General features: G+C 45.1%; 2 protein-coding genes across 17 annotated transcripts in view; one reads left to right on the top strand and one right to left on the bottom strand.

Moving 5' to 3' along the window:
* robo3 (roundabout, axon guidance receptor, homolog 3 (Drosophila)) overlaps nucleotides 1-8,973 on the top strand; it is a 181,269-nt gene extending 172,296 nt beyond the window's left edge. For 4 of the 12 annotated variants that reach the window (XM_078931050.1, XM_078931048.1, XM_023962265.2 and 1 more), the window contains exons 22-27: nucleotides 2,767-2,985; nucleotides 5,631-5,827; nucleotides 5,908-6,015; nucleotides 6,114-6,281; nucleotides 6,667-6,809; nucleotides 8,226-8,973. In XM_078931050.1, the coding sequence (XP_078787176.1) occupies nucleotides 2,767-2,985; nucleotides 5,631-5,827; nucleotides 5,908-6,015; nucleotides 6,114-6,281; nucleotides 6,667-6,809; nucleotides 8,226-8,237 (847 nt within the window). In that variant the 3' untranslated portion in view covers nucleotides 8,238-8,973. Of the gene's footprint in view, nucleotides 1-2,766; nucleotides 2,986-5,627; nucleotides 5,828-5,907; nucleotides 6,016-6,113; nucleotides 6,282-6,666; nucleotides 6,810-8,225 lie in introns of all 12 variants that reach the window. The other 8 variants (XM_078931049.1, XM_078931047.1, XM_023962263.2 and 5 more) reach the window with 3 other exon arrangements.
* The window catches only part of robo4 (roundabout, axon guidance receptor, homolog 4 (Drosophila)), a 55,021-nt gene continuing 32,207 nt past the window's right edge, over nucleotides 4,571-27,384 (bottom strand). For 2 of the 5 annotated variants that reach the window (XM_023962266.2, XM_023962268.2), the window contains exons 17-19: nucleotides 23,169-23,387; nucleotides 22,737-23,083; nucleotides 18,043-20,959 (exon numbers count right to left, since the gene is read on the bottom strand). In XM_023962266.2, coding sequence (XP_023818034.1) covers nucleotides 20,790-20,959; nucleotides 22,737-23,083; nucleotides 23,169-23,387 — 736 coding nt within the window. In that variant the 3' untranslated portion in view covers nucleotides 18,043-20,789. Of the gene's footprint in view, nucleotides 4,766-9,464; nucleotides 11,311-18,042; nucleotides 20,960-22,736; nucleotides 23,084-23,168; nucleotides 23,388-25,134; nucleotides 25,315-27,384 lie in introns of those variants that run through there. The other 3 variants (XM_023962267.2, XM_078931058.1, XM_078931059.1) reach the window with 3 other exon arrangements.

Below are 27,384 nucleotides of genomic sequence, written 5' to 3'. Positions count from 1 at the left end.
CATCCAAAAAACAAGCAAAAAGGAGAAACTCATAGTCTGTATTGATGTACAGTCCCTCTGCAATCTCAAATGCATTTTTGAGATAATTGTGGCAGAAAAAGCTGGAAGCTGCAGCTGTTTTTCCTAATAGATGTAATAAAAGTTAAGTTAGAAGATTTAAAAACGGTTTATTTGTGTTTGTTGTGGTTTCAAGACGTTAAGAGGAGAGACTCATTGTGCGCCGAGACGCTGTCACTCTAACCCGATGCATCATGGGAGATGTAGTGCAAAAATCCGCCGACTGCAGACAGACTAGCGTCTCTGAGCTTCATGGTTTTGTTCACTTGTTCCACGGTCTGAAACCGGATTCTGTGGAAAGCTACACCCCTAAAGACGAGCTCTAGCTGGTATTTATGTTGGAACTGAGAGACTTTATGAGCAGAATCAGAACAAGGAAGTGAAGACTTGAACCACTTCTGATTGGTCAGACTGATGATGTATGATTAAGCCTCCAAGAATGATTGGTGGAGACAGTTAAAGGGGCGGGACTTTTCCTAATACAGCTGACCGTGGTACGGTCATTCTGATCAAAATGTCTTTAATAGAATCAAATAAACACAAAGAAAAAAGTATTTTATGGTCTTTCATATTCCTAACTACTCAGTGTTTTATCAGGGCCTGTTTGGATGAACAGAGAGCTGAAATCCTGGAGATAGTAAATGTTTTTAGATCAGTTAATGAGGGCAATTTCCCACGGCACACTTGACCATCTCCCACAGCACACTAGTGTGCCGCGGCACACTGGTTGAAAAACTCTTATTTAGATAATGGAAGTGGTGCATCCATCACATTTAACTATGATGGAAGTCTGAAGGACAACTATTCCTATCTCTACCCATGGAGGGCCAGTGTTGTTAGAGTGGTGTGTCCAAAAAGACATGCTGCTTAAATTAGCAGCCCAATAATAAGAACGACAATTTGGAAGCGACAGACCAACGTCTCATTTAGATGTTTCCTTAAAAATGATTACATAATAGAATCAAGTTCCTCAAAGTAAGCATCAGGAATGTTTACTGGGAGGCACTGAAATAAATGCAGAAATCTAGGCAGTACTGACAATTTACTGCATTTACCCTCCCAACTAGTAATAGGTATAGGGGAGACCATTTTATTAACTCCAGCACAATTCCCATGTCACAGTAATTCCAAGATAAAAAAGTTGTTGTTTGCAATCTTAAAAAGAATATGAATTCCTCCAGAGTAGATTCAGACAGATTGATTGGCAACAACTCACTTTTATCTAGGTTTAATTTGTGACCTGACACCTTCCCAAATTTATCCAAAGGATGAAGAATATGAGGGATGTTTTTTTCTGCTGTAGATATAAACAGCAGAAGATCATCTGCATAAGCCTTGTGCTATCCCATGGGGTCCAGATGACCATTGACGTGTTCTCCCTACCATGACAAAGGTGGATAAAGGTGGAAAGATTTCATGTAATCCATGGACACCAGTGAAGATCACAAATCATTGAAGAAAAAAGGTTCAGAGCACTGTCTAGTGGGTCTAGATGACCCCACTCCCAATGTTAAAGTGCCTAGGATGGCACAAGGGTTACAGGGCCAGTTTATGATCAATACCACACCCAAGATAGATAGCCATAGATTGAAGGGTCATTCCTAATGGCTATTACCAATGGTTCAATGGTTCAATAGCCTGAATAAACAAAAGTGGGCTAAGGGGACAACCTGACGAGTCCTGCGGTGTGGTCTGCAAGGCTTTGAGTAAATATCATGAGTGAGTACCATAGCAGAAGGCGAGGCATATAGAAGCTTAATACAAGATTTCAAAAAACGAATAAATCCAAATCTATGCAGGGTTTCAAAAAGATATTCCCACTCAACCCTGTCAAATGCCTTTTCTGCATCCATAAAAAGGAGACACACGGATTCACTGACACTGGGGGTATTTGAAATGTTAAATAGTCAGCAAATACTGAAAAAGAAGCGTCTGTCTTTGACAAAACCAGATTGCTCGCCAGATATGAAGCTAATACTTTTGCCAACATTTTATAATCACTATTCAAAAGTGAGATTGGCCGATATGAGTCACATTCTAAAAGATTTTGGGGAGTAAAGTGACATACAAACCACATCTATAGTGCATTGATCCTACTGAGGGATCTCCTCACGCTGTCTGAAGACAGTGACATCACCTGGTCACCAGGAGAGGGTGGAGTTTTCTGGACCGTTGTGGTGTTCATTGCCTGAAAGCGAGTGTTGAAGGAGTTCAGAACGTTCAGCAGGGAGATGGAGCTGTCACATGTCTGTGGAGGCTTGTAGTCTGTGATGGTCTGAAGTCCTCGCCACAGGCTCTGAGTGTCTCTGCTGCTGATGAAGTGATGAGCGATCCTCCTGGAGTATTGTCTCTTAGCTTCCCTGATGCCGCGGGACAGGTTGGCAGACTTGACTCATAAGAAAACCTGAAGGCTTCATTTATTCCCCGCTGGGCAGTTATTAATGTATTGTCCTGTGCTGTTACCCCAGTAATAACTTACTTAGCCCTTTCCCCTTTCAGATGTTTTGCTAATATTTCACCTGCCTTGTCTCCGTGTTACTCATACATAGATGTTACTCTGATTTCTTAATTATAGATACTCAATGGAGTATGCTGTAACAGTGTTAGCCGTTCTTTGTACAGGTTTTGGGTGGATTTTGAGAGTATCTATAATCTATGTCAGCTATTTGTTTTTCCAAAACCTTCTGCCTTAATCACATTTCTTTTTAGGTCAGAGGACGAGTGGTGCCCCCCCCTCCCAGAGAGAACATACCTGATGGAGGGCTGTGAGAACGGGCTTTCCCCCCCTGAGAGGAACAGCGCTTCCTCTCCTGCCAACTCCTACAGCCACCAGTCGACTGCCACACTCACCCCGTCACCCCATGAGGAAGCCTGGCCTCAGCCTGACGCCCCCCGTCCCAACCCAGTGGAGGGCCAGCCGCTGTCACGGTATGAAAGACAGCTCAGCTTGGACTGTTGTCCTACCTTCCAAATGAAGTCAGACTGTCCACATGTATTTGATTAGAGAGCATGGACCTTCACATGCAAACATTCACTCTCATTTGAAATGATTAACCATGGATGGATATTACCGGATTGGCCTTCGTCTATTTGCAGCTGCGCACAGCGACGCGCAGACGCCATAGCTATGCATCCAGTCACGTCAGCAGAAACCTGCTGTTCCTGTTTAGGACAGGCAGACATCAATCAACCCCCCCCCTTAACCAATTTCTACAAAACTATGCTTGATTTAAAACTTGGAAAATTATTGATCTAGTTTATTTAAGTATTTATTATCTGTAAAGATTAATCTGTAAACAGTGCAAGAAGTGCTCCTTCTGGTGTTACAGGTAACACATTACTGTCAAATGAACAGCTTCTGAATATCTGGGATTTGCCTATATGTCAGCATTTATGTAACTGAGTCTGTAAATGCTTGTCAGCCAAACCCAGAAATGAGGAGGATGGTTGAAGTTTAACAGCATGGATGGATGATAAACTTGACAAAGTGAAGTAACTAAGTCCTTTTCCTATGAAAAGCACCTCCAAGGGCTGGAAAGGAGGAAATTGCCCTCTACCATACATTTAAATGTAAAAATCCACCACAACAAAAATAAATAATAGGAAACTACAACTTTTATTATCGTTGCATTGTATAAATGTCAAATACATCTTAACTTCGTTCAGGAAAACATTCAAATACAGTAAACCCTTGTTTCTCGCGGGGGTTACGTTCCAAAAAGAACCCGTGAAAGGCAAAATCCGTGAAGTAGAAACCTCTATTTTTTTTAACTATTATCATACAATTAAATCCTCTATTATACATTGAAAAGAAAGAACAAACCATTTTACAGGCTCAAGCATTTGTTTCACAATAAAAGTACTTTAGAAACGTTTTTTTCAACAAATAACTTCTGTACTGTACTGTCAAATAATAAGTTTAATCATCAATGTGAACAGAAGACTTCAAATTGCGGAGATTAGCCCCGCCCACCGCGACCCGAGTATTGGATTAAACGGGAGAAAATTTAAAATGATTATAAAAAATACAAAGTACAGTGGGACAAATAGTGTATTTCACTGCTCTTCAGACTGAGCCGCTGCATCCTGACTCCGCTCTGCAGTGTTTTCTTCTTTTGAAGCCCGCGGTGCAGCTGTGTTTGTTCAGGAGAAGAACATAGTGATAGGCAGTTGTTGTCGCTCTTTTTTCTATGGGTTTTAGAGAAACTTGAAATTGCAAGAGAATTTGCACGTACGTAATGTAAATTTGGAAAGCTGATTTACGTACGTGTACATATTAAACTGCAACGTTATTGACGCACAGGTAGAGAAGAAGCAGAGTGACTTTTTAGCCAATCACAATGCAGAACACAATGCACCATGCAAATCCGTGAAGTAGCGAAACCGTGAAGAGCAAACCGTAATATAGCGAGGGATCACTGTAGACAATTTCATAGTCCTTTGAGAAGAATCAGCTTGGGGTTGTGTTAATGCTGTCTGCAGCTGTGGAGTGAGTAGATGTGCGTCGTGATGCACGTCGTAGGTGACGTTCTGCTGACGACAGGACAGCAGTTACTGATTCTGATGGAGTCTGCCAACATCTTTGAGGTTTACTGGATTGAAGGCCTCTGCAGATCTTTGAGATGCAGTACTTTCCAGAAGCTGTCCTTCCAAATCTACCAAATCTCTTCCAAAGATACTCCTTTGGAAGATTTCTTTACAATCCAACCTACAAAAATAAAAACAACAAAACAATTTTGTAAGACCAACTATGGCACAACTTCAAAAAATGCCAGAAAAATAAAACCTTTTTTTTCATTTCTAGTCCAATAACTGTAGACTTTTCAAAGACAATCCAGTTAATAAGTTGATGAAAATACTGCATCTCATGGAGTTTTATAGTAATTTTTGGCAATGAAGAATCTGTAGAACATTTGAGAGAGCAGGATATTGTTCTAAAAATACATTTATTTGTGTTTTATTATAAAGAAAGATTGATAGATGTTGCTCTCTTTATTCTTAATCAAACAAAACAAATGAACTATTTGCCAGTTACTAGTCCACTATAACTGCTGTTTCCTACAGGTGTGTAAATTATTAGCAAAGTAGTTTTGCTTAGTTATGGGACTTTAGCAGCATGGATGTAAACGTGTCTAAAACACAGTCTTCAGCTGCAAAGCCTTTTGTAAAAGGCATGAACGTTATTCCTGCACTACATCCCAACATGGCATGAAGAGAGAGAGTCTGTTTGTCAGACAGCCGTCACTCTTCCGCGCCTGACTTCTCTCTATTAAAATGTCATCACTGACCTGTGAAGGGATTCCTCTCCATCGGAGTTTTTATGTGAATCTTTGCGTTCCTGTTTGAACCTCATCATTACTTCACTCAATGCATAGAAATGGCTCATGTGTGTCACGCCGTACGTCACGTGACGACCAATCCAGTAATATGTAGATAGATAGATGAAAAAAAAGAAGACATTTCTGTTTTTTCTTAACTGTGTACTTTTTTGTGTTTTCTAACTCCACTTCAGTTCCCTCACAGTATCTGGGCAGTAACAGCCAGTAACCCACTGCCTTTCATTCCCACAGCAGAAGGTTACCCTGCGGTCTGACGCCAGGACCACAGGCCCCCAGCCCAACACTGACGCGGTCCAACCCAAACCTCTCCAGCCAACAGCAGCATGCCTCATCAGAGGGCTACATGCCACACTGCCAAAGCCCCGCCCATCGCTGCTTTCACAGCCAGGGGCCAACCAAGGATGGAGGCGCTGTCGGCACAACTACACCCGGTAAGGTGACAAACCCGGCGGCCCACTGACACGAGTGGGCATCTCATCTCTCAGCTGTGTCACCTGTGTTTCTCATCCAGCACATGACTGCCCCTCCCCAGCAGAGGCATGCACCCCTCCCTACCAAAAATCACGAGGAAAGAAAAAGCTCTCTAAAACTTCTGCGTACAGGAGGGATCTGCAAGGAGGTGATTTTCCACGCATGAAAGAGTTTTAGAGCTTAAATGACTTTTTTTGGTTTGGTTTTGCATTTCATGAGTTTCTCTCCTGATTTCTGTCTGCTTAGACCTTCCACCCCCACCTGACCCCCCTTCAGAGGAGGACGGACCACAGGGCTGGCAGGGCTGCATGGAGGCGGGCCAAGCGTCAAACAGAGTCCTGTCCTCTTTGGAGAGGAGGGAATACAGCAGCAACAGCCAGCAGCGGAAAAGCTCTGCTCAGAGGCACGCTGACAGTAAGACTCTGCTTTTCCTTTGGACTTCATTCATTCATTTTGATGAAGGTGGAAAAAAGGTCAAAGAACCATTTTTCTTGGTGAACTGTTGGTCAACATGTTGGTAGTTGCACTTCTGATGTTCAAACACGTTTCTTCACATGTTCCTTTTCACACAATCCCGTTTGGCAGATCTTGATTCTGCAGCATTTACGTTCTTAACCTGATCTACGTGGTGGATCTCTTTTTTGGGGCAAATTCACAGGAGTTTTACTGACTGTATTTAAAGGAAACTACTTGTTTGTGCATTAAAAATGTTCATATTTTTAATTTAAAGACCAAATCCTTTCTTTATTTTCTAAAAGCTTTAATAGCTTTCCAAACTGTCTCTTTCTTGGCTTGCTAGACGAAGAAGGGATGGCGTACAACAGTAAGGGCAGTTATCTCTCCAGGAGTCAGATGTCTAGTAACTGCTCAACCACAGGAAGCTCCTCCTCCAGAGGATCCACTGGCTCTCGAGGGCTTAACTCCACCCAGAAACACAGCGAGGTAAAGCTCTCCTCTGTCCACCGCTGCCTGAACAAAGCCTGTTCACGCCATGTTTAGTGTCATGCAGCCATAATTACATCTGCTCCATAAAGCACGCAGGAAGAGAGCTCCTGCAGGCACACACACACACACACACACACAGGCACGTCTGCCATCACAGTCTATCAGAGAGTTTTACAGTACCAAACAATTAGGGTTACATGCCTGTCACTCCTGAGTGCACTTCAGAGGGTGCACTTCACAGTGGGGCTGCTGCTTTAAATGCAGCCCCTGCAGGCTGCTCTATAATGGAGCAAGCTGAGCCCGTCTACCAGAAAGGTCTGCAGGGAGTTTGTGCTCCCTCACCAGGTCTGACATGGCTGCAGGTCCACTGATCCACAGCCGACTGCAGCTTCAGCCCTGTCTGAAGAAACCAGCAGATGTCCCTCTTCCCTCGAATCCAAAAAACCCTTTTCATCTCAAAGTGGATTCATTATCCAAACCATCTCCCAGCAGCTGACATTTGGATTCTCTCTTCTAGATGAACGTGTACATGGATGTAAACGTGTCCACTTTAGTTTGGTTTTAAAAACCTCCCTCTGTCTCTGCCACTGAACAAGCTCAGTTTGTTTGTGAAAAATGAGAACCTGAGTAGCAGGGGGGCTTCCAGGTCTCCTGATGTGACCCCTCGGCTGCTCGAGAGCTGCACTTGTTACGTTCATGGCTGTTTCCTGAGGCGACGCCATAAAGCGTCTCGTGTGAGGAGACAGGATGGGAAGCGTGCCAGGCGTGGCTCTCAGCACGCATCTGACATGGGAATGTTGCAAAGAGTAACAAGCACATCTGCACTTTTTTTTGGCCCTGCACTCAAACACAGACATGGCCCCCCATGTACCTCATGCTGTCACCCGTAGCCCCCCACAGAGGGGTGAGGAAGGCTCCCACACTTCCTCCCAGCTGACCCTGACTGCTCTTACTCAGACACAAAAGCATTGCATTAATCTGCAGTGAAGTTTGGGTGGTTGTAGCGGAAGCTTACAGAGGTCACCTCTTGCTCCTGGGCGGCTCCAGCCACCTCCCTCTGACCCCTGACCCCTGACCCTGGCAGTCTGAGCCAAGCAAGGCAGCTTGCTGGCTTAGAGGATGCGTAAAAGATCTCTTCAACAAAGTAAGCCTGATGCTGTCAAAGAGAGAGGCCATTTACTGCTAAGAAGCTGTCTCCTGAAGTGCATTTTGATCTGAAAAAGCTCCACAAAAACACGTTCAGACTCTTATTCTGACAGGTTTATGTCAAACATGAATGACTATCTGTTGATAGAAGCCCAGCAAACGTTATCTAAAGGTGAGGATGAACATGACAAGCACATGCCTCTGTGTTCAGAGTTTGTTGAAGTGAGGACGTCTGCTGTCCCGTGGCTCAAACGTGTGTCTCTTTAGGACATGAGATAAGGACAGCAGAGGTTCCTGGTGGGACGTGATGCCTGCATTACCCCGCCCTGGATAAAGGGAGCTCAGCTGGAAGCTCAAGAAGCGAGATTCATTCCGGTGTCATTCCTGTGAAGAAGGGGAAAAGGACGGACTTTTTAGTCTTCTCAAAGTTATTTATGATTTGGAGCTGACAGCTCTCCATTCTTCTGTAAATACCTCTGCTGTAATGTTTCTTTGTGGATTCTGGATGCAGGCAAGGAGAAGTTTCATATTTATGATGATTAAAAAACATAAAAAAAGTCTGTTTTCAGAAAGACGTTCCCCTCCAATGTGCCATGTTTTTTGGTTGTTTTTTGTCTGAATATGAAAACATTTGAATAGCAGAACCACTGCTGGACTCTGGTTGTGATGGAAAAACAGAAGAGGATGTGAAGCACAAAGTGTGTTTGCAGGCTTGGAAAGGAGCTCAGAAAACCAAAAGGAGCCTGGAACGATGCCCGCACTCCCAGCATTTTCCTGACGGGATCCCAAATGTCGCCTTTCTCTTCTGGTTTCCCTGCTGCTCCAGCTGACAAACTGAGAGGCACATGAACGTTTGATTGTAACCCCCCTGTTCCCCCCATGTCTAGCTGAGTCTGTTTGCTCCATTTAGAAGATCCGATTTTCCTACATTCCTAAAGTCAATGAAAACAGATGTCTGTACTGATTTTTGTACTCTTGTTGTTTTGTAATTGTACAATAAAATACATTTGCTGAGTATTGACTTCAGTAGAACATTTTCAAATCCAAATCACAGCTTTTACTTTTATTTCACATTTGTAACCCTTGTTCTATCCTAGGCACTTTAACGTTGGGAGGTGGGTCATCTAGACCCACTAGACAGTGCTCTGAACCTTTTTTCTTCAATGATTTGTGATCTTCACTGGTGTCCATGGATTACATGAAATCTTTCCACCTTTATCCACCTTTGTCATGGTAGGGAGAACACCTCAATGGAAGGGGGGGTCATCTAAGATAGCACAATGGTTAAGCATCACTCTATATCAAGGGTGCCTGCACTGTTTTAGCATGTGAACTACTTTTGAGATGACAAAATAGTTGTAAGCAAGCTACTCTTCTTAGCCTGGAACTATGCACCAAAGTCACTTTTTTCAACTTCAAAGTTGACAACTTCTAATGTCTTCAGTCAAAAATGCTGTTTATGTACTACTAGTTCAAAACTACACAGAAAGAGTACACAAATCGTTGTGAGGAGATAGCTTTGTTGTGTGTATTAAAATCATTTTTGTACTAATACATATTTAGAACAGACACAGCGTTTTATTATGAAAACAGAAAGCAGCGACGATGCTCTGCAGTCAACCATATAATTGGGGAAGCATGACGTTTCTAAAGCTTAAGCACAGCTGAGCATCAGCCGGCCCAGGGAGAAGGGCTGGAGGAGCTCATGCTTGTGGACAACGCTGCTGCCAAGTGGGCTCGAATCCCTCAAACTGTGGCAGGACGGCTGAGTCGACCGGGGCATCTGGAACTTGCTTCTGATCGAGGAAGAACACGGGTCAGGCCAGGCCTCAAGCTTGGGTGAGAAACCACCCGCAGAGGGTGAGAGGGGCGGCATATATAACATATATAATGATGGTAATATATATTATATATACTGTAGCCACTCCTCCAGCTTGGGGGTTACTGCCCCGAGTGCTCCAATTACCACAGGCACCACTGTCACCTTCACTTTCCAGGCTTTCTCCAGTTCTTCTCTTAGTCCCTGGTATTTCTCCAGTTTCTCATGTTCCTTCTTCCTGATGTTCCCATCGCTTGGCACTGCCACATCCACCACAACGGCTTTCCTCTGTTCTTTATCCACCACTACAATGTCTGGTTGGTTTGCCATTACCATCTTATCAGTCTGGATCTGGAAGTCCCACAGGATCTTTGCCCTCTCATTCTCTATACCACCTTTGGAGGTGTTTCCCATTTTGACCTTGGGGTTTCCAGTTCATATTCTGCACACATGTTCCTGTATATTATTCCAGCCACTTGATTGTGGCGCTCCATGTATGCTTTACCTGCCAGCAGCTTACATCCTGCAGTTATGTGCTGGATTGTTTCAGGCGCCTCTTTGCACAGTCTACACCTTGGGTCTTGTCTGGTGTGGTAGATCCACACCTTGGGTCTTGTCTGGTGTGGTAGATCTACACCTTGGGTCTTGTCTGGTGTGGTAGATCTACACCTTGGGTCTTGTCTGGTGTGGTAGATCTACACTTTGGGTCTTGTCTGGTGTGGTAGATCTACACCTTGGGTCTTGTCTGGTGTGCTAGATCTACACCTTGGGTCTTGTCTGGTGTGGTAGATCTACACCTTGGGTCTTGTCTGGTGTGGTAGATCTACACCTTGGGTCTTGTCTGGTGTCGTAGATCTACACCTTGGGTCTTGTCTGGTGTGGTAGATCTACACCTTGGGTCTTGTCTGGTGTGGTAGATCTACACCTTGGGTCTTGTCTGGTGTGGTAGATCTACACCTTGGGTCTTGTCTGGTGTGGTAGATCCACACCTTGGGTCTTGTCTGGTGTGGTAGATCCACACCTTGGGTCTTGTCTGGTGTGGTAGATCTACACCTTGGGTCTTGTCTGGTGTGGTAGATCTACACCTTGGGTCTTGTCTGGTGTGGTAGATCTACACCTTGGGTCTTGTCTGGTGTGGTAGATCTACACCTTGGGTCTTGTCTGGTGTGGTAGATCCACACCTTGGGTCTTGTCTGGTGTGGTAGATCTACACCTTGGGTCTTGTCTGGTGTGGTAGATCTACACCTTGGGTCTTGTCTGGTGTGGTAGATCTACACCTTGGGTCTTGTCTGGTGTGGTAGATCTACACTTTGGGTCTTGTCTGGTGTGGTAGATCTACACCTTGGGTCTTGTCTGGTGTGGTAGATCTACACCTTGGGTCTTGTCTGGTGTGGTAGATCTACACCTTGGGTCTTGTCTGGTGTGGTAGATCTACACCTTGGGTCTTGTCTGGTGTGGTAGATCTACACCTTGGGTCTTGTCTGGTGTGGTAGATCTACACCTTGGGTCTTGTCTGGTGTGGTAGATTTGCTTCTGCAAAGATAAAAGCGTCATTGTAAAGTTACATAATAAATGGGGGCGGGGGGAGGGGGGGTCCAGCTTTCTGGGATCAGCAGAACTTGTCGGTTCAGGAGAAGGAAACGTCCCCAAAGACTCCATGTATGTGAGTGAAGACTTTTAGGCTAAAACAGGGGAAAAGACAGAACCTGCTCAGGTTTTGTTCTGATGCCACATCTCAGTTTCACCCAAAAGTGAAAAGAACTCCTGTGAAGGTGAGACGATCCCGTACAAACTAAAGCGAACGACCACCAAAAGATTGTTCCTGACCTTTCAGAGCAGGACCCGGTCCTCCTTATCCCTTCACATCCCTCCCCCGGACCTCCCCTCTATCCTACTGTTCTCCCTTTTAGTTATTAATCACCTCACTCCTTTATACGATGTGTGTCGAGGCAAAACAGCCCCCTGACTTGTTGAGGGGTGGGGGTGGGGGGGGGGGGTCCCTCAGAGAGATAGAGAAAAAGCAGCAATGAAAAGAAAGAGGGGGGCACTGTTTAAAGCCTGGCTTCTGTGATCCAGAATGTAAGTCACCAGTTTCCATGCTAATTTGTTTAGTGACAGAGGATATGGATGTCTGGGGGGGGGAAGGCTACCGCATGAATGGTGGGAGGGTAAATGAAGCCGTTTCATCAGCAGCATGGATGATGTGACATGTAGACTGCTGAGACTCAACAAATCTTTCACCAGTAAAGTGGCATCATCAGAAATAGAAATTAGTAAAGGCCACAAAAGCTCTGAGTGACTTTTGGAAGTTGTTGACTTGATGACCGTCCTTCAGAGGAAAAGACAAACCTGAGCGTGTTGTTAGGCAACACTCAGAAGCATCACTGTTATGCTTGTGTGGTTAGTTGAGTGTAAAATAAACCTCCAGCAGCGGTGAAGCTGTTTTTAATGGCCTTTGGTGACACAGTTGCAGCCCCTTTGCAGATTCAGATGGTTCAGGACACAAATGTCATGTGCAGCTGGGAAATGAAGGAATTCATTCATGAAGTCTGCATGAAATTTTAAACCTTTTTCAAAAGGCAGAGATGAAAAAAAACGACCAGCAAGGCTCCATGGTTCTCCGCTCTCTTGATTGGCAGCATGTAGACATGCAAAATGCGTCATTTGACTGTATTTTTGTCGTCTGCATTCCGCAGGTGTCTCTGTTCCATAAACACTCCTGAACAAAAAAGAAAACTGAGACCAGGAGACCACAGACAGGCCTGCTGCTGACCTTGGAGCATCTTATCTGGTCCTCCAGGCATATTCACATTACAATATCCAGACATGTATAGAATCAAGTGAATGCATAATCAAAAGAGTAAATATAATGGAACCCTGTTCACCTCCAAGACTTCTTCACAACGCAGCTGGATTACAGTAACTCTTCATTTTCAGTCAGCCAGTCGTCTCTTTTGCATCTCCAATAGTCCAGAATGCAGCTGCTTGTGTGTTAGTTGGAGCACGGAAGAGGGACCGCATCCCAGCCATCCTTCACTGGCTGCCTGCTGTGAGTTCACGGGTTCCCTCCCGACGTTCAGGCCCTGTGCCTAAGATCAGCTGACCAGTTTCTCCTGAAGGTACCAAGGTCCAATAGGAGGCTCAGAGGAGAACCAGCATTTTCAATCTGTGCAGCACAGAATCTCAGAACACATTTTTACAGCAGGAAACTCTGCTGAGCTGCTGTGTTTTATGTGTAATATTACTTTACTATGTCAAGTCTTTTTAGATTTCACTTTCTAACCTTTTTTTAATCCTTTTAATTGCTGTCGGTGTTTGGAGTTTGAACGTCCGGTGCTCAGTAAGCTGCTCCCTACCCGGAGAGTCTGTCATTCTGCGGCGTGTGGGGCCAAAGTCTAACAGAGATTCTGTCTTCAGAAAAATGAAAATAATCCAAAGTGTGTAAAAAATACTTGATGGAAATAAACAACATACTGACAGACAATGAAGGACAAATATGAGCAGAGATGCCTGTTTGCTCTTCAAGGACAACAACCAGTTTATCTTTTTGTGTTTGTAAGCGGCAGCGACAGTGACTGAGTACATTGTCAGAATTTTCACACCCACCACAGATGAAGTCACTTCTAGCTGCAAGAGGAGCTAAAAATTGTCCAGAAATTGGAAGTCAGGCTCCACTCAGCGCAGGACGTGTCCACAGAAGCAGCGTGTTTGTAATTATGTTAATGAAAAAGGCATCACCATCATGCTGAAGTGGGCTTTTCTGAAAGGTAGGTTGCTGCTCCTGAGTGTGTGTTGTGGTCAGTCAGTGAGCGTTTGTGTGTCTTTTCAGAACACACACCTCTAACTGGCTTTCAGGAAAAGACACTGAAGCATATTCTTTTTAGCAGTCTAGTGCACTAACACTTTGACTTCCAAACACTAATGAAGACGGCAGCAAATGGACAAAACAAACAAACATATGTAGCTGGAATTCTGACGTGGAAAAGAAAAAAAAATATCAGAAGAAATGATGCAAAACTAAATCCTGAATCATTTTTGTTTCCATGCTAAATGAGTTACTTCCTGTTGCTTGTTTGAGCTCAGAGTCTCTACAGCAGGGGTGTCAAACTCATTTTGGTTCGGGGGCCACATTCAGCCCGTCTGATCTCAAGTGGGCCGGACCATAACATAAAAGCAAAATAACAGCTTTGTTTTAGTTTTTTTACTCAGTTGGAAAAAATGCCTCAACCAACATAGTAGCCTAATCACTTTGGGCCAATGGATCTTGAATAAAATTAATTTCAGTTAAAAAAAATTGGTCTATTTAATTTTATACAGACTGAATATTTTACATCTGACACTGAAGCAATCCAGAAACTTTTCTTTATGGTAAATCTCATAGTGGTGCTGAATGTTATATTCTTTGAATTCTTTTGATAACATACCAAGCATGCAGGTTTTGCATTCAGCTCTGTGAACAAATTAAACTCTGTCCATTTTTCCTGGAAAGCTCAGCAATCCACTTCTTTTTGACGACATTTTGGTCATTAGGGTGTCACTACTGGTCATCCTTAACCCTTGTGCTGTCTTAGATGACCCCACCCTTACTTTGACGTGTTCTCCCTATCATGACAAAGGTGGATAAAGGTGGAAAGATTTCATGTAATCCATGGACACCAGTGAAGATCACAAATCACTGAAGAAAAAAGGTTCAGCGCACTGTCTAGTGGGTCTAGATGACCCAACTCCCAACGTTAAAGTGCCTAGGATAGCACAAGGGTTAAAGCAACATAACAGTGGTAAGGGAACCAAAGTGCATCTTATCCAGACACAGAGCTGTCAGGTTTCGCTTTTGTTACATGCAGAGTCATGCTGTTTCACCCGTTTTGCCTTTCCTTTGCTCCCTCTAGTGGCGGAATTGCCCATTTCGGTTATTTCTTTAAAAAATCATAACTCGCCACAGGAATGGACTAGAAACGTGCTTTCTTTTTTTAAAAATCCTTTTGATTTTTACTCTTCATGTGTGGGCCGGACTTAACCACCTGGCGGGCCGGACAAGGCCCGCGGGCCGTATGTTTGACACCCCTGCTCTAGAGGAATCTGTCTGACCTGGGGGGTGTTCCAGAAAGCAGGTTATGCTAGTTACCACGGTAAGTTTGAGGCTAAGGAAGTGGATAACCTCAGCTTTCAGTTTCAAAACAGAGGTATGTTTCAGGGTATGTCAAGTTGGAATAGCAACTCATGGTCTGAACATAACCTGGTCTGGAGCAGGTTTAGTTGAAGGTTAGTTTGTTTTCAGAGAGGTGAAGCAGCATGGCGTGTCCATTTAAAGATTATTGAGTGGATGAAGAAGCTCAGATAATACTTTTTCCACCATGAGAGGGTGATAAGACCACATATGGATGTTGGAAAGATGAACTTTTTACTTTGATCTAACTTAATTATTTGCTTTAGTTAAGATAAATCAATTCTTTTTTGTTAAGTCATTTTAAAAATAACATAGTTATCAGACATTTATTTTACTTTCATTCAAATTAATTCAATTTTTTTTTTACTTAATGGTAAATGGCTTATACTTATGTAGCAGTTTTCTACTTACAAGCCCCAAAGCCCCTTACAGTCACAGACACATTCACACACTGGTGGCCGCTCCGCTGCCAAACACAGGCGCCTGCCTACCAACAGAGGCAAGGTGGCATTCAGTGTCACTTCGACTCATGGGCGTGCAAGGCGGGAATCGAACCTGCAGTCTTACGATCATGGGTTGACCGCCCTACCGCTGCACCACGGCCGTCGCTTAATGAAGTTAATAAATACCAGATGCTCAAAATGGCTACTGAATTATCTTCACACTAAGATACATAGAAAGAATTTCAGTTCAAATGAAACTTTACTAAATAATATCCACGTCTTTGTGTTTGTGAGTTTGACCTTGAATTCATTCTTTAAAAACATGTCTAATGTAAACAAAGTACATTTCATAATATTAGAAATCTTTAATTAAACTATTTTTTTTAAAAATGGTAGAAAAAAAGAAGCTGAGTTATAAACAGAACTCATTTGAATATTACAAATTGTAAATTTTAAGTGTAACAATTTCCAGCTTTAAAAAAAAGAAAAAATATATGTATATAAATATATTCATTCTAACAGTGCGGCTGCTAACTACAGACAAAAAATGTTAGTATGCAATCATTTTTTCATAAGAAAAAATTCATCAAATGTAAACATCAGCCTTCAAATGAGAACGGAGAAGAGACAACAACTTGGAATATGTAACAGAAATCATTAAATAACAATTCTTGAATATGTTGCATATATATTATATTTGACTGATACAAAATCCATAAGACCTGCAGGGACCTGATTCCAAAAAGTCCATAAATTAACAACTAGAGATAAAATAGAGGCACGATGTGAGGATTGGGTTTCACATCTCTGACTGCGCTGCATGCGGCCTTTTCAGCCTCAAGCCAACGTCCTGAGGGAAGTGTCCAGTTCTACCTAGTTCAAGTGAAAAAAGGGGAAACAACTTCATCACTCACATAGAAATCATTTTAAGATATAAACATCAGAAGGACTTCCCTGAGGTGAAAACAAAAAGTTCAGGATCAGACGTGTCACGAACAGACAGACTTACGGTAATGGAAATACAAAAGAAAATTCATACATTGAGAAAAGTAACACAGTAAAGAGTTGCCATGTAGATGACTCAGGTGACTGGATGACTCAGGTGACTGGATGACTCAGGTGACTGGATGACTCAGGTGACTGGATGTCTCAGGTGACTGGATGACTCAGGTGACTGGATGACTCAGGTGACTGGATGACTCAGGTGACTGGATGACTCAGGTCACTGGATGACTCAGGTGACTGGATGTCTCAGGTGACTGGATGTTTCAGGTCACTGGATGACTCGGGTCACTGTATGTCTCGGGTCACTGGATGTGTCAGGTCACTGGATGTCTCAGGTCACTGGATGACTCAGGTCACTGGATGTCTCAGGTGACCGGATGACTCAGGTGACTGGATGTTTCAGGTCACTGGATGACTCAGGTGACTGGATGTTTCAGGTGACTGGATGTTTCAGGTCACTGGATGTTTCAGGTCACTGGATGTCTCGGGTCACTGGATGTGTCAGGTGACTGGCTGTCTCAGGTGACTGGATGACTCAGGTGACTGTATGTCTCAGGTGACCGGATGACTCAGGTGACTGGATGTTTCAGGTCACTGGATGTCTCAGGTGACTGGATGACTCAGGTGACTGGATGTCTCAGGTGACTGGATGACTCAGGTGACTGGATGTTTCAGGTCACTGGATGACTCAGGTGACTGGATGTTTCAGGTGACTGGATGACTCAGGTGACTGGATGACTCAGGTGACTGGATGTCTCAGGTGACTGGATGTTTCAGGTCACTGGATGACTCGGGTCACTGTATGTCTCGGGTCACTGGATGTGTCAGGTCACTGGATGTCTCAGGTCACTGGATGACTCAGGTCACTGGATGTCTCGGGTCACTGGATGTGTCAGGTGACTGGCTGTCTCAGGTGACTGGATGACTCAGGTGACTGTATGTCTCAGGTGACTGGATGACTCAGGTGACTGGATGTTTCAGGTCACTGGATGTCTCAGGTGACTGGATGACTCAGGTGACTGGATGTCTCAGGTGACTGGATGACTCAGGTGACTGGATGTTTCAGGTCACTGGATGTCTCAGGTGACTGGATGTCTCAGGTCACTGGATGTCTCAGCGGACTGGATGACTCAGGTGACTGGATGTCTCAGGTGACTGGATGTCTCAGGTCACTGGCTGTCTCAGGTGACTGGATGTCTCAGGTGACTGGATGTCTCGGGTGACTGGATGACTCAGGTGACTGTATGTCTCAGGTGACTGGATGACTCAGGTGACTGGATGTTTCAGGTCACTGGATGTCTCAGGTGACTGGATGTCTCAGGTGACTGGATGTCTCGGGTGAATGGATGTCTCAGGTGACTGGATGTCTCAGGTGACTGGATGTCTCGGGTGACTGGATGACTCAGGTGACTGTATGTCTCATGTGACTGGATGACTCAGGTGACTGGATGTTTCAGGTGACTGTATGTCTCAGGTGACTGGATGACTCAGGTGACTGGATGTTTCAGGTCACTGGATGTCTCAGGTGACTGGATGTCTCAGGTCACTGGATGTCTCAGGTCACTGGATGTCTCAGGTGACTGGATGTCTCAGGTCACTGGATGTCTCAGGTGACTGGATGACTCAGGTGACTGGATGTCTCAGGTGACTGGATGTCTCAGGTGACTGGATGTCTCAGGTGACTGGATGTCTCAGGTGACCGGATGTCTCAGGTGACTGGATGACTCAGGTGACTGGATGTTTCAGGTGACTGGATGTCTCAGGTGACTGGATGTTTCAGGTGACTGGATGTCTCGGGTCACTGGATGTCTCAGGTGACTGGATGTCTCAGGTGACTGGATGACTCAGGTGACTGGCTGTCTCAGGTCACTGGATGACTCAGGTCACTGGATGTCTCGGGTCACTGGATGTGTCAGGTCACTGGATGTCTCAGGTGACTGGCTGTCTCAGGTCACTGGATGTCTCAGGTCACTGGATGACTCAGGTCACTGGATGTCTCGGGTCACTGGATGTGTCAGGTGACTGGCTGTCTCAGGTGACTGGATGACTCAGGTGACTGTATGTCTCAGGTGACTGGATGACTCAGGTGACTGGATGTTTCAGGTCACTGGATGTCTCAGGTGACTGGATGACTCAGGTGACTGGATGTTTCAGGTCACTGGATGTCTCAGGTGACTGGATGACTCAGGTGACTGGATGTCTCAGGTGACTGGATGACTCAGGTGACTGGATGTTTCAGGTCACTGGATGTCTCAGGTGACTGGATGTCTCAGGTCACTGGATGTCTCAGCGGACTGGATGACTCAGGTGACTGGATGTCTCAGGTGACTGGATGTCTCAGGTCACTGGCTGTCTCAGGTGACTGGATGTCTCAGGTGACTGGATGTCTCGGGTGACTGGATGACTCAGGTGACTGTATGTCTCAGGTGACTGGATGACTCAGGTGACTGGATGTTTCAGGTCACTGGATGTCTCAGGTGACTGGATGTCTCAGGTGACTGGATGTCTCAGGTGACTGGATGTCTCGGGTGAATGGATGTCTCAGGTGACTGGATGTCTCAGGTGACTGGATGTCTCGGGTGACTGGATGACTCAGGTGACTGTATGTCTCATGTGACTGGATGACTCAGGTGACTGGATGTTTCAGGTGACTGTATGTCTCAGGTGACTGGATGACTCAGGTGACTGGATGTTTCAGGTCACTGGATGTCTCAGGTGACTGGATGTCTCAGGTCACTGGATGTCTCAGGTCACTGGATGTCTCAGGTGACTGGATGTCTCAGGTCACTGGATGTCTCAGGTGACTGGATGACTCAGGTGACTGGATGTCTCAGGTGACTGGATGTCTCAGGTGACTGGATGTCTCAGGTGACCGGATGTCTCAGGTGACTGGATGTCTCAGGTGACTGGATGTTTCAGGTGACTGGATGTCTCGGGTCACTGGATGTCTCAGGTGACTGGATGTCTCAGGTGACTGGATGACTCAGGTGACTGGCTGTCTCAGGTCACTGGATGACTCGGGTCACTGGATGTCTCGGGTCACTGGATGTGTCAGGTCACTGGATGTCTCAGGTGACTGGCTGTCTCAGGTCACTGGATGTCTCAGGTGACTGGATGTCTCAGGTGACTGGATGTCTCGGGTGACTGGATGACTCAGGTGACTGTATGTCTCAGGTGACTGGATGACTCAGGTGACTGGATGACTCAGGTCACTGGATGACTCAGGTCACTGGATGTCTCGGGTCACTGGATGTCTCGGGTGACTGGATGACTCAGGTGACTGGATGTCTCAGGTGACTGGATGTCTCAGGTCACTGGATGTCTCAGGTGACTGGATGACTCAGGTGACCGGATGACTCAGGTGACTGGATGTCTCAGGTGACTGGAGGACTCAGGTGACTGGATGACTCAGGTGACTGGATGTCTCAGGTGACTGGATGTCTCAGGTGACTGGATGACTCAGGTGACTGGATGACTCAGGTGACTGGATGTCTCAGGTGACTGGATGACTCAGGTGACTGGATGTCTCAGGTCACTGGATGTCTCAGGTGACTGGATGTCTCAGGTGACTGGATGTCTCGGGTGACTGGATGACTCAGGTGAATGTATGTCTCAGGTGACTGGATGACTCAGGTGACTGGATGTCTCAGGTCACTGGATGACTCAGGTCACTGGATGTCTCGGGTCACTGGATGTCTCAGGTGACTGGATGACTCAGGTGACTGGATGTCTCAGGTGACTGGATGTCTCAGGTGACTGGATGTCTCAGGTCACTGGATGTCTCAGGTCACTGGATGACTCAGGTGACCGGATGACTGAGGTGACTGGATGTCTCAGGTGACTGGATGTCTCAGGTGACTGGATGACTCAGGTGACTGGATGTCTCAGGTGACTGGATGTCTCAGGTGACTGGATGTCTCAGGTGACTGGATGACTCAGGTGACTGGATGTCTCAGGTGACTGGATGTCTCAGGTCACTGGATGTCTCAGGTGACTGGCTGTCTCTGGTCACTGGATGTCTCAGGTCACTGGATGTCTCAGGTCACTGGATGTCTCAGGTGACTGGCTGTCTCAGGTCACTGGATGTCTCAGGTCACTGGATGTCTCAGGTGACTGGCTGTCTCAGGTCACTGGATGTCTCAGGTGACTGGATGACTCAGGTGACTGGATGTGTCAGGTGACTGGATGTCTCGGGTGACTGGATGACTCAGGTGACTGTATGTCTCAGGTGACTGGATGACTCAGGTGACTGGATGTTTCAGGTCACTGGATGTCTCAGGTGACTGGATGTCTCAGGTGACTGGATGTCTCAGGTCACTGGATGTCTCAGGTCACTGGATGTCTCAGGTCTTTTGTACGTTCACAGAGATGCTTGTTTTTCTTTTCACTGCCAGCCTCTATGTCTCAGAGGGGAGTCTTCCAGGATAGAGGGCTTTGTACTGGGCGTCCATTTCCTCCATCCAGGCTACGCTCCAGTCCCACACAGGGACAGGCTCCCCGAAGGAGTCAGTGTCTCCCCACTGCGATGGGTACAAGGCACTGAGGGGGGAGGCCGGTGGGGAGAGATCTAAAGAAAGAATGTTTGAAAGAAGATGAGAAGGTTCCAGAAAACACTGCAGTAAGCTGCTCAATGTGATTTCATCCCTCATGTTCTGTTCTTTTCTTCTGTCTCTAAACACATTTCTTCCTTTTTCCCCATCTGGAACAGAATCAACTGTTTTTATTATAAAGACAACAGGAAATGATCTGAACTGCTTCTCTACTGGAACACTGAAGCACAAGGCAAATTCAAATCTAAACACACAGATTTCATCTTGTGTCCATGTCTCTGTAAAAATAAAAAAATAACTTTGGCTGTAAAAAGAAGTGGTTCAGTTGGCTGTGTGTTGGAAATCAGGGTTCCACCCCCAAGGGGCGGGATGAGCTTCATCCAGTGAGGGTTCTTGGGCAAAACCCTTCATGCTATTGCCTAACTATGAAGCCACAAGGGGGCCCTTGTGGCTCTCCCTGTGCCGTTCCCCTGGCCAGATCAAATGCAGAGTTGTGTCAGGGAGGGAATCTCTGCCAAACCATCTGTGAGGCTCAGCGACCCCTGATTGGCTGTGGTGAATCCTGAGGGGATGGGCTGTAAGGTCAACAACGTCTTTTGCTAAAAAACATCAGTTTGAACGTATCCAGAGGTCACAAATGTCATCTGTCTCTTTCCTGTCTGCACAGCCCATAGGCTGTCACAGCAGGAGGTCACTGGCCCTGAGTTTCTGCTGGAAGTTTCTTCCTGAAGCTTTCATTTGGAGACGTTTCCTGTCTTCTGAACATTAAATGATGTGTTTTCATCTTAAACATTGTGAGAATCCATGTGACTGTACAGAGCGCTCACATCTACTAAATCCCTCACAGATCCCAACCTCTCCTCTTTAGACTGGGATGCCTTTGTGACCAAAGAGCGCCATCTAGAGGAGCAACATGATAATTACAACAAAACATATGTGACAATGATGCTGCTTCTTGGTATTATTGTGGCTCACTGGTGTGTACTCTCTGTCTGTGCCTTTGTTTTCAGAATCTGTCACAAACCAGTGTGCAGTTTCTCTATCTCAGAACTGACTGTAAAAATGAAAAATGAGGCTAAATGTAGCAGCTTAAACGTCCAGAAATGATCTTAGTTTAGTCATCAATGTGATAAAAATGAGACAGAAGCTCAATGACGTTCATAGTGTTTGTATTATTAACTGACTTCTTAGGTTCTTCTGGTGTCAGACATCAGACACATACCAGGTACGTGTCTGATGTCTGACACCAGGAGAACCTAAGAAGTCAGACAGGAGCTCAGGGGTTTTTGAATTTAGTAAATGCTTCAGCTTCTGACTGAGCTCTTATAGCTCCAGTCAGACACATTGAAATATTTTTCTGCCAAGAAGCAACAAAGGCACCTTACACGCCCAGACCTTGAAACCGTTTTTTCTCCGTTTGGCTAACAGATGTAGACAGACAGATTTTGTGGAGGAAAACGGGCTCATTTGAAAGCTGCTCTTAGTTGACCTCCACAGCTTTGTATTTTTACAGGTTTCCTTCCCCTCAGAGGAAAAACACTGACTGAAAATGACACTAGCCTTTTTAAAGTTTGGAATTTCTTTACAAACATGCTGGAATAGGAGAGAAGAGCGGCACATTGGAAAACCAAACTCAGGATATTGCTGAAATGACTATTTGACTAGAGTGAGTGAATCACACAGACATTCTACATGTTGTCTGTTGCACAGCTAGGCAGTGATTGTTTCACAAACATGCTGGTTACAAATCCATTTCCAAAGGTGGATGTTAGGGAACATTGTTCTTCCCTGTACCTGTCAGTGAAGCTCCGCTCATGCTCTCTGCTGCCACTGCCAGCATGTGGGCGAAGGTGGCGCTGTCTGCGGTGTAGCAGCTGTCCACTGAGCTGATGAGGCTGGTGCGGGCGCTGTCCAGGTTGCCGTCCATGACTGAGCTCCAGGTGTTCCACAGGGAGCCGTCCCAGTCACTGTAGCAGGACGACGGCGAGCTCTGAAGGCGGGCGTGACGCAGAGCGATGGGTAAAAACTCCAGCTTGTTTGTGGCGCTCTCATGCAGTAGAGAGGAGCAGACTGGCCCACAGATGCTGCCCAGGGCAGAGGACGGGTACTGAGTCATGGCAGGACGCTGCTCTGGCAGAACACTGCCCACAGAGGCGGATAGATTAACCAGGACAGAATTAACAGAACAGCACATGCAACGGCCCAGGCTGCATTCAACACCCTTACCTCCTCCTTTCTGGTTTAGGACTGAGTTCCAGATACACAGTGTCCTCCTGTGAAGTCAGAGTCCCACCTGTGTCATTGTCCAGTGACATGGAGCATGACTGGTGGCAGAGGGAGGGGCAGCTGCTGGTTGGTCCTGCTGGTTGGTACAGGAGGCCTGATGCAGGAGGGACTGACTGGATGGAGCCAACATCTTCTGTCAGCTTAGTGGAATGACTGGAACTGTCAAAAGTAAAAGACACAGCTGCATTAGCAGTAAAGAGTTTGATGACACAGCTTTTTTATTGAATATTTTACCTTTATGTGTATTTGTATTTGTGTATCAGCTTTGGATACTGTTTTCTACTTCTACTTAATTTTAATGAAATGTAGGCTGCTTTTGTTTTTTAGGAAAACATCGAGTGAAATTAAGAAGTTTTTTTCTAAGGGGTGTAACAATGATGTTCTGATACATCTGTCTGAGGCAAGTTATGAATCAAATTGACTTAAACCAATAAATTTCCACTGTCTGTTGCACAGATGTGTGAAATTTGTTCTCTGCATTTGAGCTGCAGACAAGCTGCACTCAGGAGGCAGCAGTGTTAAGGGTCTTGCCCTGGGTGATGTTAATTGCTTGCCATTGAAATGGTAATTGCTGCATTATTTCCAGGAATCGAACCCTGGATTCCTGCGTGGCAGCCTTCCACCTTACCACCCAAGCTAGCCAGCCGGTTCCTGACATTGTTTCATTGTATAAGCTGCTGGAGCCTATCCTGGCCACTTGTGGGTGAAGGCAGTGGACACCCTGGACTGGTTGCCAGTCTGTGGCAGGGCCACAATCACACCTCCATTCCAATCACACTCACACCTAGGGACAATTTAGAGTTGCCAATTGACCTGTGAAGCATGTTTTTGGACAGTGGGAGGAAGACAGAGACCCCGGAGAAAACCCACACATGCACGGGTAGCACATGCAAACTCCACACAGAAAGGCCCCCCGTTGGTGTTCTGAACCAGGGGCCTTCTTGCTGTGAGGCAAGGGCGCTAACCACTGTGCCACTGTGCAGCCTTGTTTCAAAATAAAATAAAAATTGATTATATTGATACAGGAAAATACCTTATAGATTGACACGTGGTAGTTTTACTTTACCATACGGTAAAAACAACCAAGTTCATCACTTCAGACAACACACGTGATGTCAGACAGATCAGCCCATCATTCAATGTGTGGAAACACTTTGAATTTAGCAAAGACATGTGACCATACAGTGAGCTATAACTTATTCCCAATAAGTTGTGCATTATCAGAAATTAACCTAAACTGTCCAAAGTGGAGGAGGCTGCCTTCATGAAGTGCATTCAATTTTGATAATGGACACATCGAAAGGCATTATCCTGATTTTATCATGGTCACTTATAAAAGAAATGTGTATTCAACCAATTTGTAATACTTCTGTCTAGTTGACTTTTTAGATTTGCATCACATTTTCACAAAGAGTGAATAAATGCGATACTTGGTGCAGCGCGTTGTCATGGCCTCGACTGCAGAGGCAAAGGAACGCAATCTATATGCTGATGATCACGATGTTCAATTCAATTCAATTTTATTTGTATAGCCCAAAATCACAACAACAGTCGTCTCGATGGGCTTCGAAGTAAAACATGAAATCAAAAGGATCACGAATACAAAGAGTTCAATAGGAAAATACTAAAATGAACTAACAAACTGACTAAGCTATACTGGCATCCCTGCCCTTAGACCCCCCTTCGCGGTAAGGAAAAACTCCCAAAAAAACCGGATTCCGGAAAAAACGAAGAAACCTCAGGGGTGCCCACATGAAGGAGGGATCCTCCCCCAGGACGGACAGGCGATTTACCAGAAATCTTAGAGAAGAATTAACTTATCTAAATCTACAACTACATATATAAAAGTCCAGCAGACGAGCTTCATCCAGCCGTGGTTGGGGGGACAGTCAAAGGCGCGAGTCGAGCCGGAGACAGGAACCACAGCCAGGTGTAGGAGCAGGAGCAGAGACGAGGTACTCGGTCAGGTACAGAGCAGAGACGAGCCAGAGATGAGCCAGAGGCAGGATCCACAGCCAGGTGTAGGAGCGGGAGCAAAGGCGAGGTAAACGGTCAGGAACTGGAGCACGGATGAGCCAACTGGAGTCTGGAAGCACTCCCACTCCCCAGGAGGGGAGAGGAAAAGAGGAACAATACATGAATCGCACTGCACCAAACAGAGGCATGGAGAACTAAATGATAAATTATGATCAAGAATAGAGGAGAGAGGAAGGGTAGAAGTAAAAAAGGAAAGAGGACAGAACCCCAGTGCACCATAGTTACCCCAGCCTCAACTTCTAGCAGCCTTTTAAAAGAAATAGTTATTATTAAGTTTAATTTAAACAAATTAACATTAAGTTGAATAATCTCTGAATACTAACTAGTCTGACAATAAGCCTGTCCAAAGAGGAATGTTTTCAGTCTAGCTTTGAATGTAGAAACTGTGTCGGCCTCTCTTACATGAGCTGGGAGTTTATTCCATAAAACAGGGGCTTGGTGGCTAAACGCTCTACCTCCAACCGTACTTTTACTAATTCTAGGAACCACAAGCAGTCCTGCATTTTGCGAGCGAAGTGTTCTGATTGGTTGGTAAGGGACTATGAGGTCCTTAATATAGGACGGGGCCATTCCATGTAAGGCCTTATAGGTTAACAGGAGGATCTTGAACTTGATTCTAGAATCAACTGGGAGCCAATGGAGCGAAACTAACACAGGAGTGATGTGATCTCTTCTGCTAGTTCCAGCTAACAATCTAGCAGCTGCGTTCTGAACAAGCTGGAGACTTCTTAAGGAACTCTTAGGACACGCTGCTAACAAGGAGTTACAGTAATCCAGCCTCGACGTAACAAATGCATGGATGAGTTTTTCAGCATCACTCTTAGAAAGTATATTTCTGATCTTAGCAATATTTCGCAGGTGAAAAAAGGCAGTTCTACATGCCTGAGATATGTGAGCCTTAAATGATAAATCCTGGTCAAGTAAAACCCCAAGGTTTCTAACTGTGGAATTGGGGGCTATACTTATACCATCCAGGGAGACTATCTGAGCAGACAGAGCATCTCTGAGGTTTTTAGGACCAAGTATAATGACCTCAGTTTTTTCTGGGCTTAAGAGGAGGTCATTAATTGTCATCCAGGTCTTGATGTCACTGATGCAGGCGTTCAGTTTCTCTATCTGGTCATTCTGGTCAGGCTTCATGGATAAATACAACTGCGTATCGTCGGCATAACAATGAAAATTAATGCTGTGTTTCCTGATTATGTTTCCTAGGGGTAACATATAAAGCGTAAACAGGATCGGTCCCAAGACTGAGCCCTGTGGGACTCCATAGTTGACTCGAGTGCACTGAGAGGAATGACCATTTACATTAACGAACTGATACCTATCAGACAGATAGGATTTAAACCACTGGAGAGCAGATCCTCTGATCCCTATGTCCTGCTCTAATCTATGGAGTAAAATACCGTGGTCGATAGTGTCAAAGGCAGCACTGAGGTCCAACAGGACCAGAATAGAAAGTAGTCCCTTTTCTTAGGCCAATAACAAGTCATTAGAGACTCTAACTAGTGCAGTTTCCGTACTGTGGTGAGGTCTAAACCCCGACTGAAAGTCTTCAAAGTGGCTGTTGTCCTGTAGGTGGCAGTAAAGCTGCTTAACTACAACTATGTGTTAAATAAAGCATCAGTTCTAAAGTCTAAGTTGTTCATTCTTCCTCATGTCTTATTTCCCCCTGGATTCTTTTGTCTCTTTCTAATCTGCTGCATTGGATTCTACAAAATGATCAAATGAACCAAACGGGAGGAAACTATAAAATCATTCGTCTTTTCTAGTGGCTTGCAGTTGTGATAAACTGTAGAATAGGTTATGAAAACTTATGTCTCTTCTCTAACTTGTGTAAAACATGTTAAATATTGGAATGTAGGCCAGCACAGTGACAGTTTTTTTTAGGCGTGCATTATCACTGTGGAATATGTAAGGGAAGTATGCATTATCACTTTTTAACCCTTGTGCTATCTTAGATGACCCCCCCTTCCATTGACATGTTCTCCCTACCATGACAAAGGTGGATAAAGGTGGAAAGATTTCATGTAATCCATGGACACCAGTGAAGATCACAAATCATTGAAGAAAAAAGGTTCAGAGCACTGTCTAGTGCAGGGGTCGGGAACCTATGGCT

This window comes from Oryzias latipes, chromosome 14 (assembly GCF_053564925.1).
Source record: "Oryzias latipes strain Hd-rR chromosome 14, Olatipes_Hd-rR_3.1".
In the NCBI taxonomy this organism is placed as follows: Eukaryota; Metazoa; Chordata; class Actinopteri; order Beloniformes; family Adrianichthyidae; genus Oryzias; species Oryzias latipes.
Note: the sequence above shows the minus strand (reverse complement) of the source record. Positions and strands in the feature narration are given on the sequence as shown.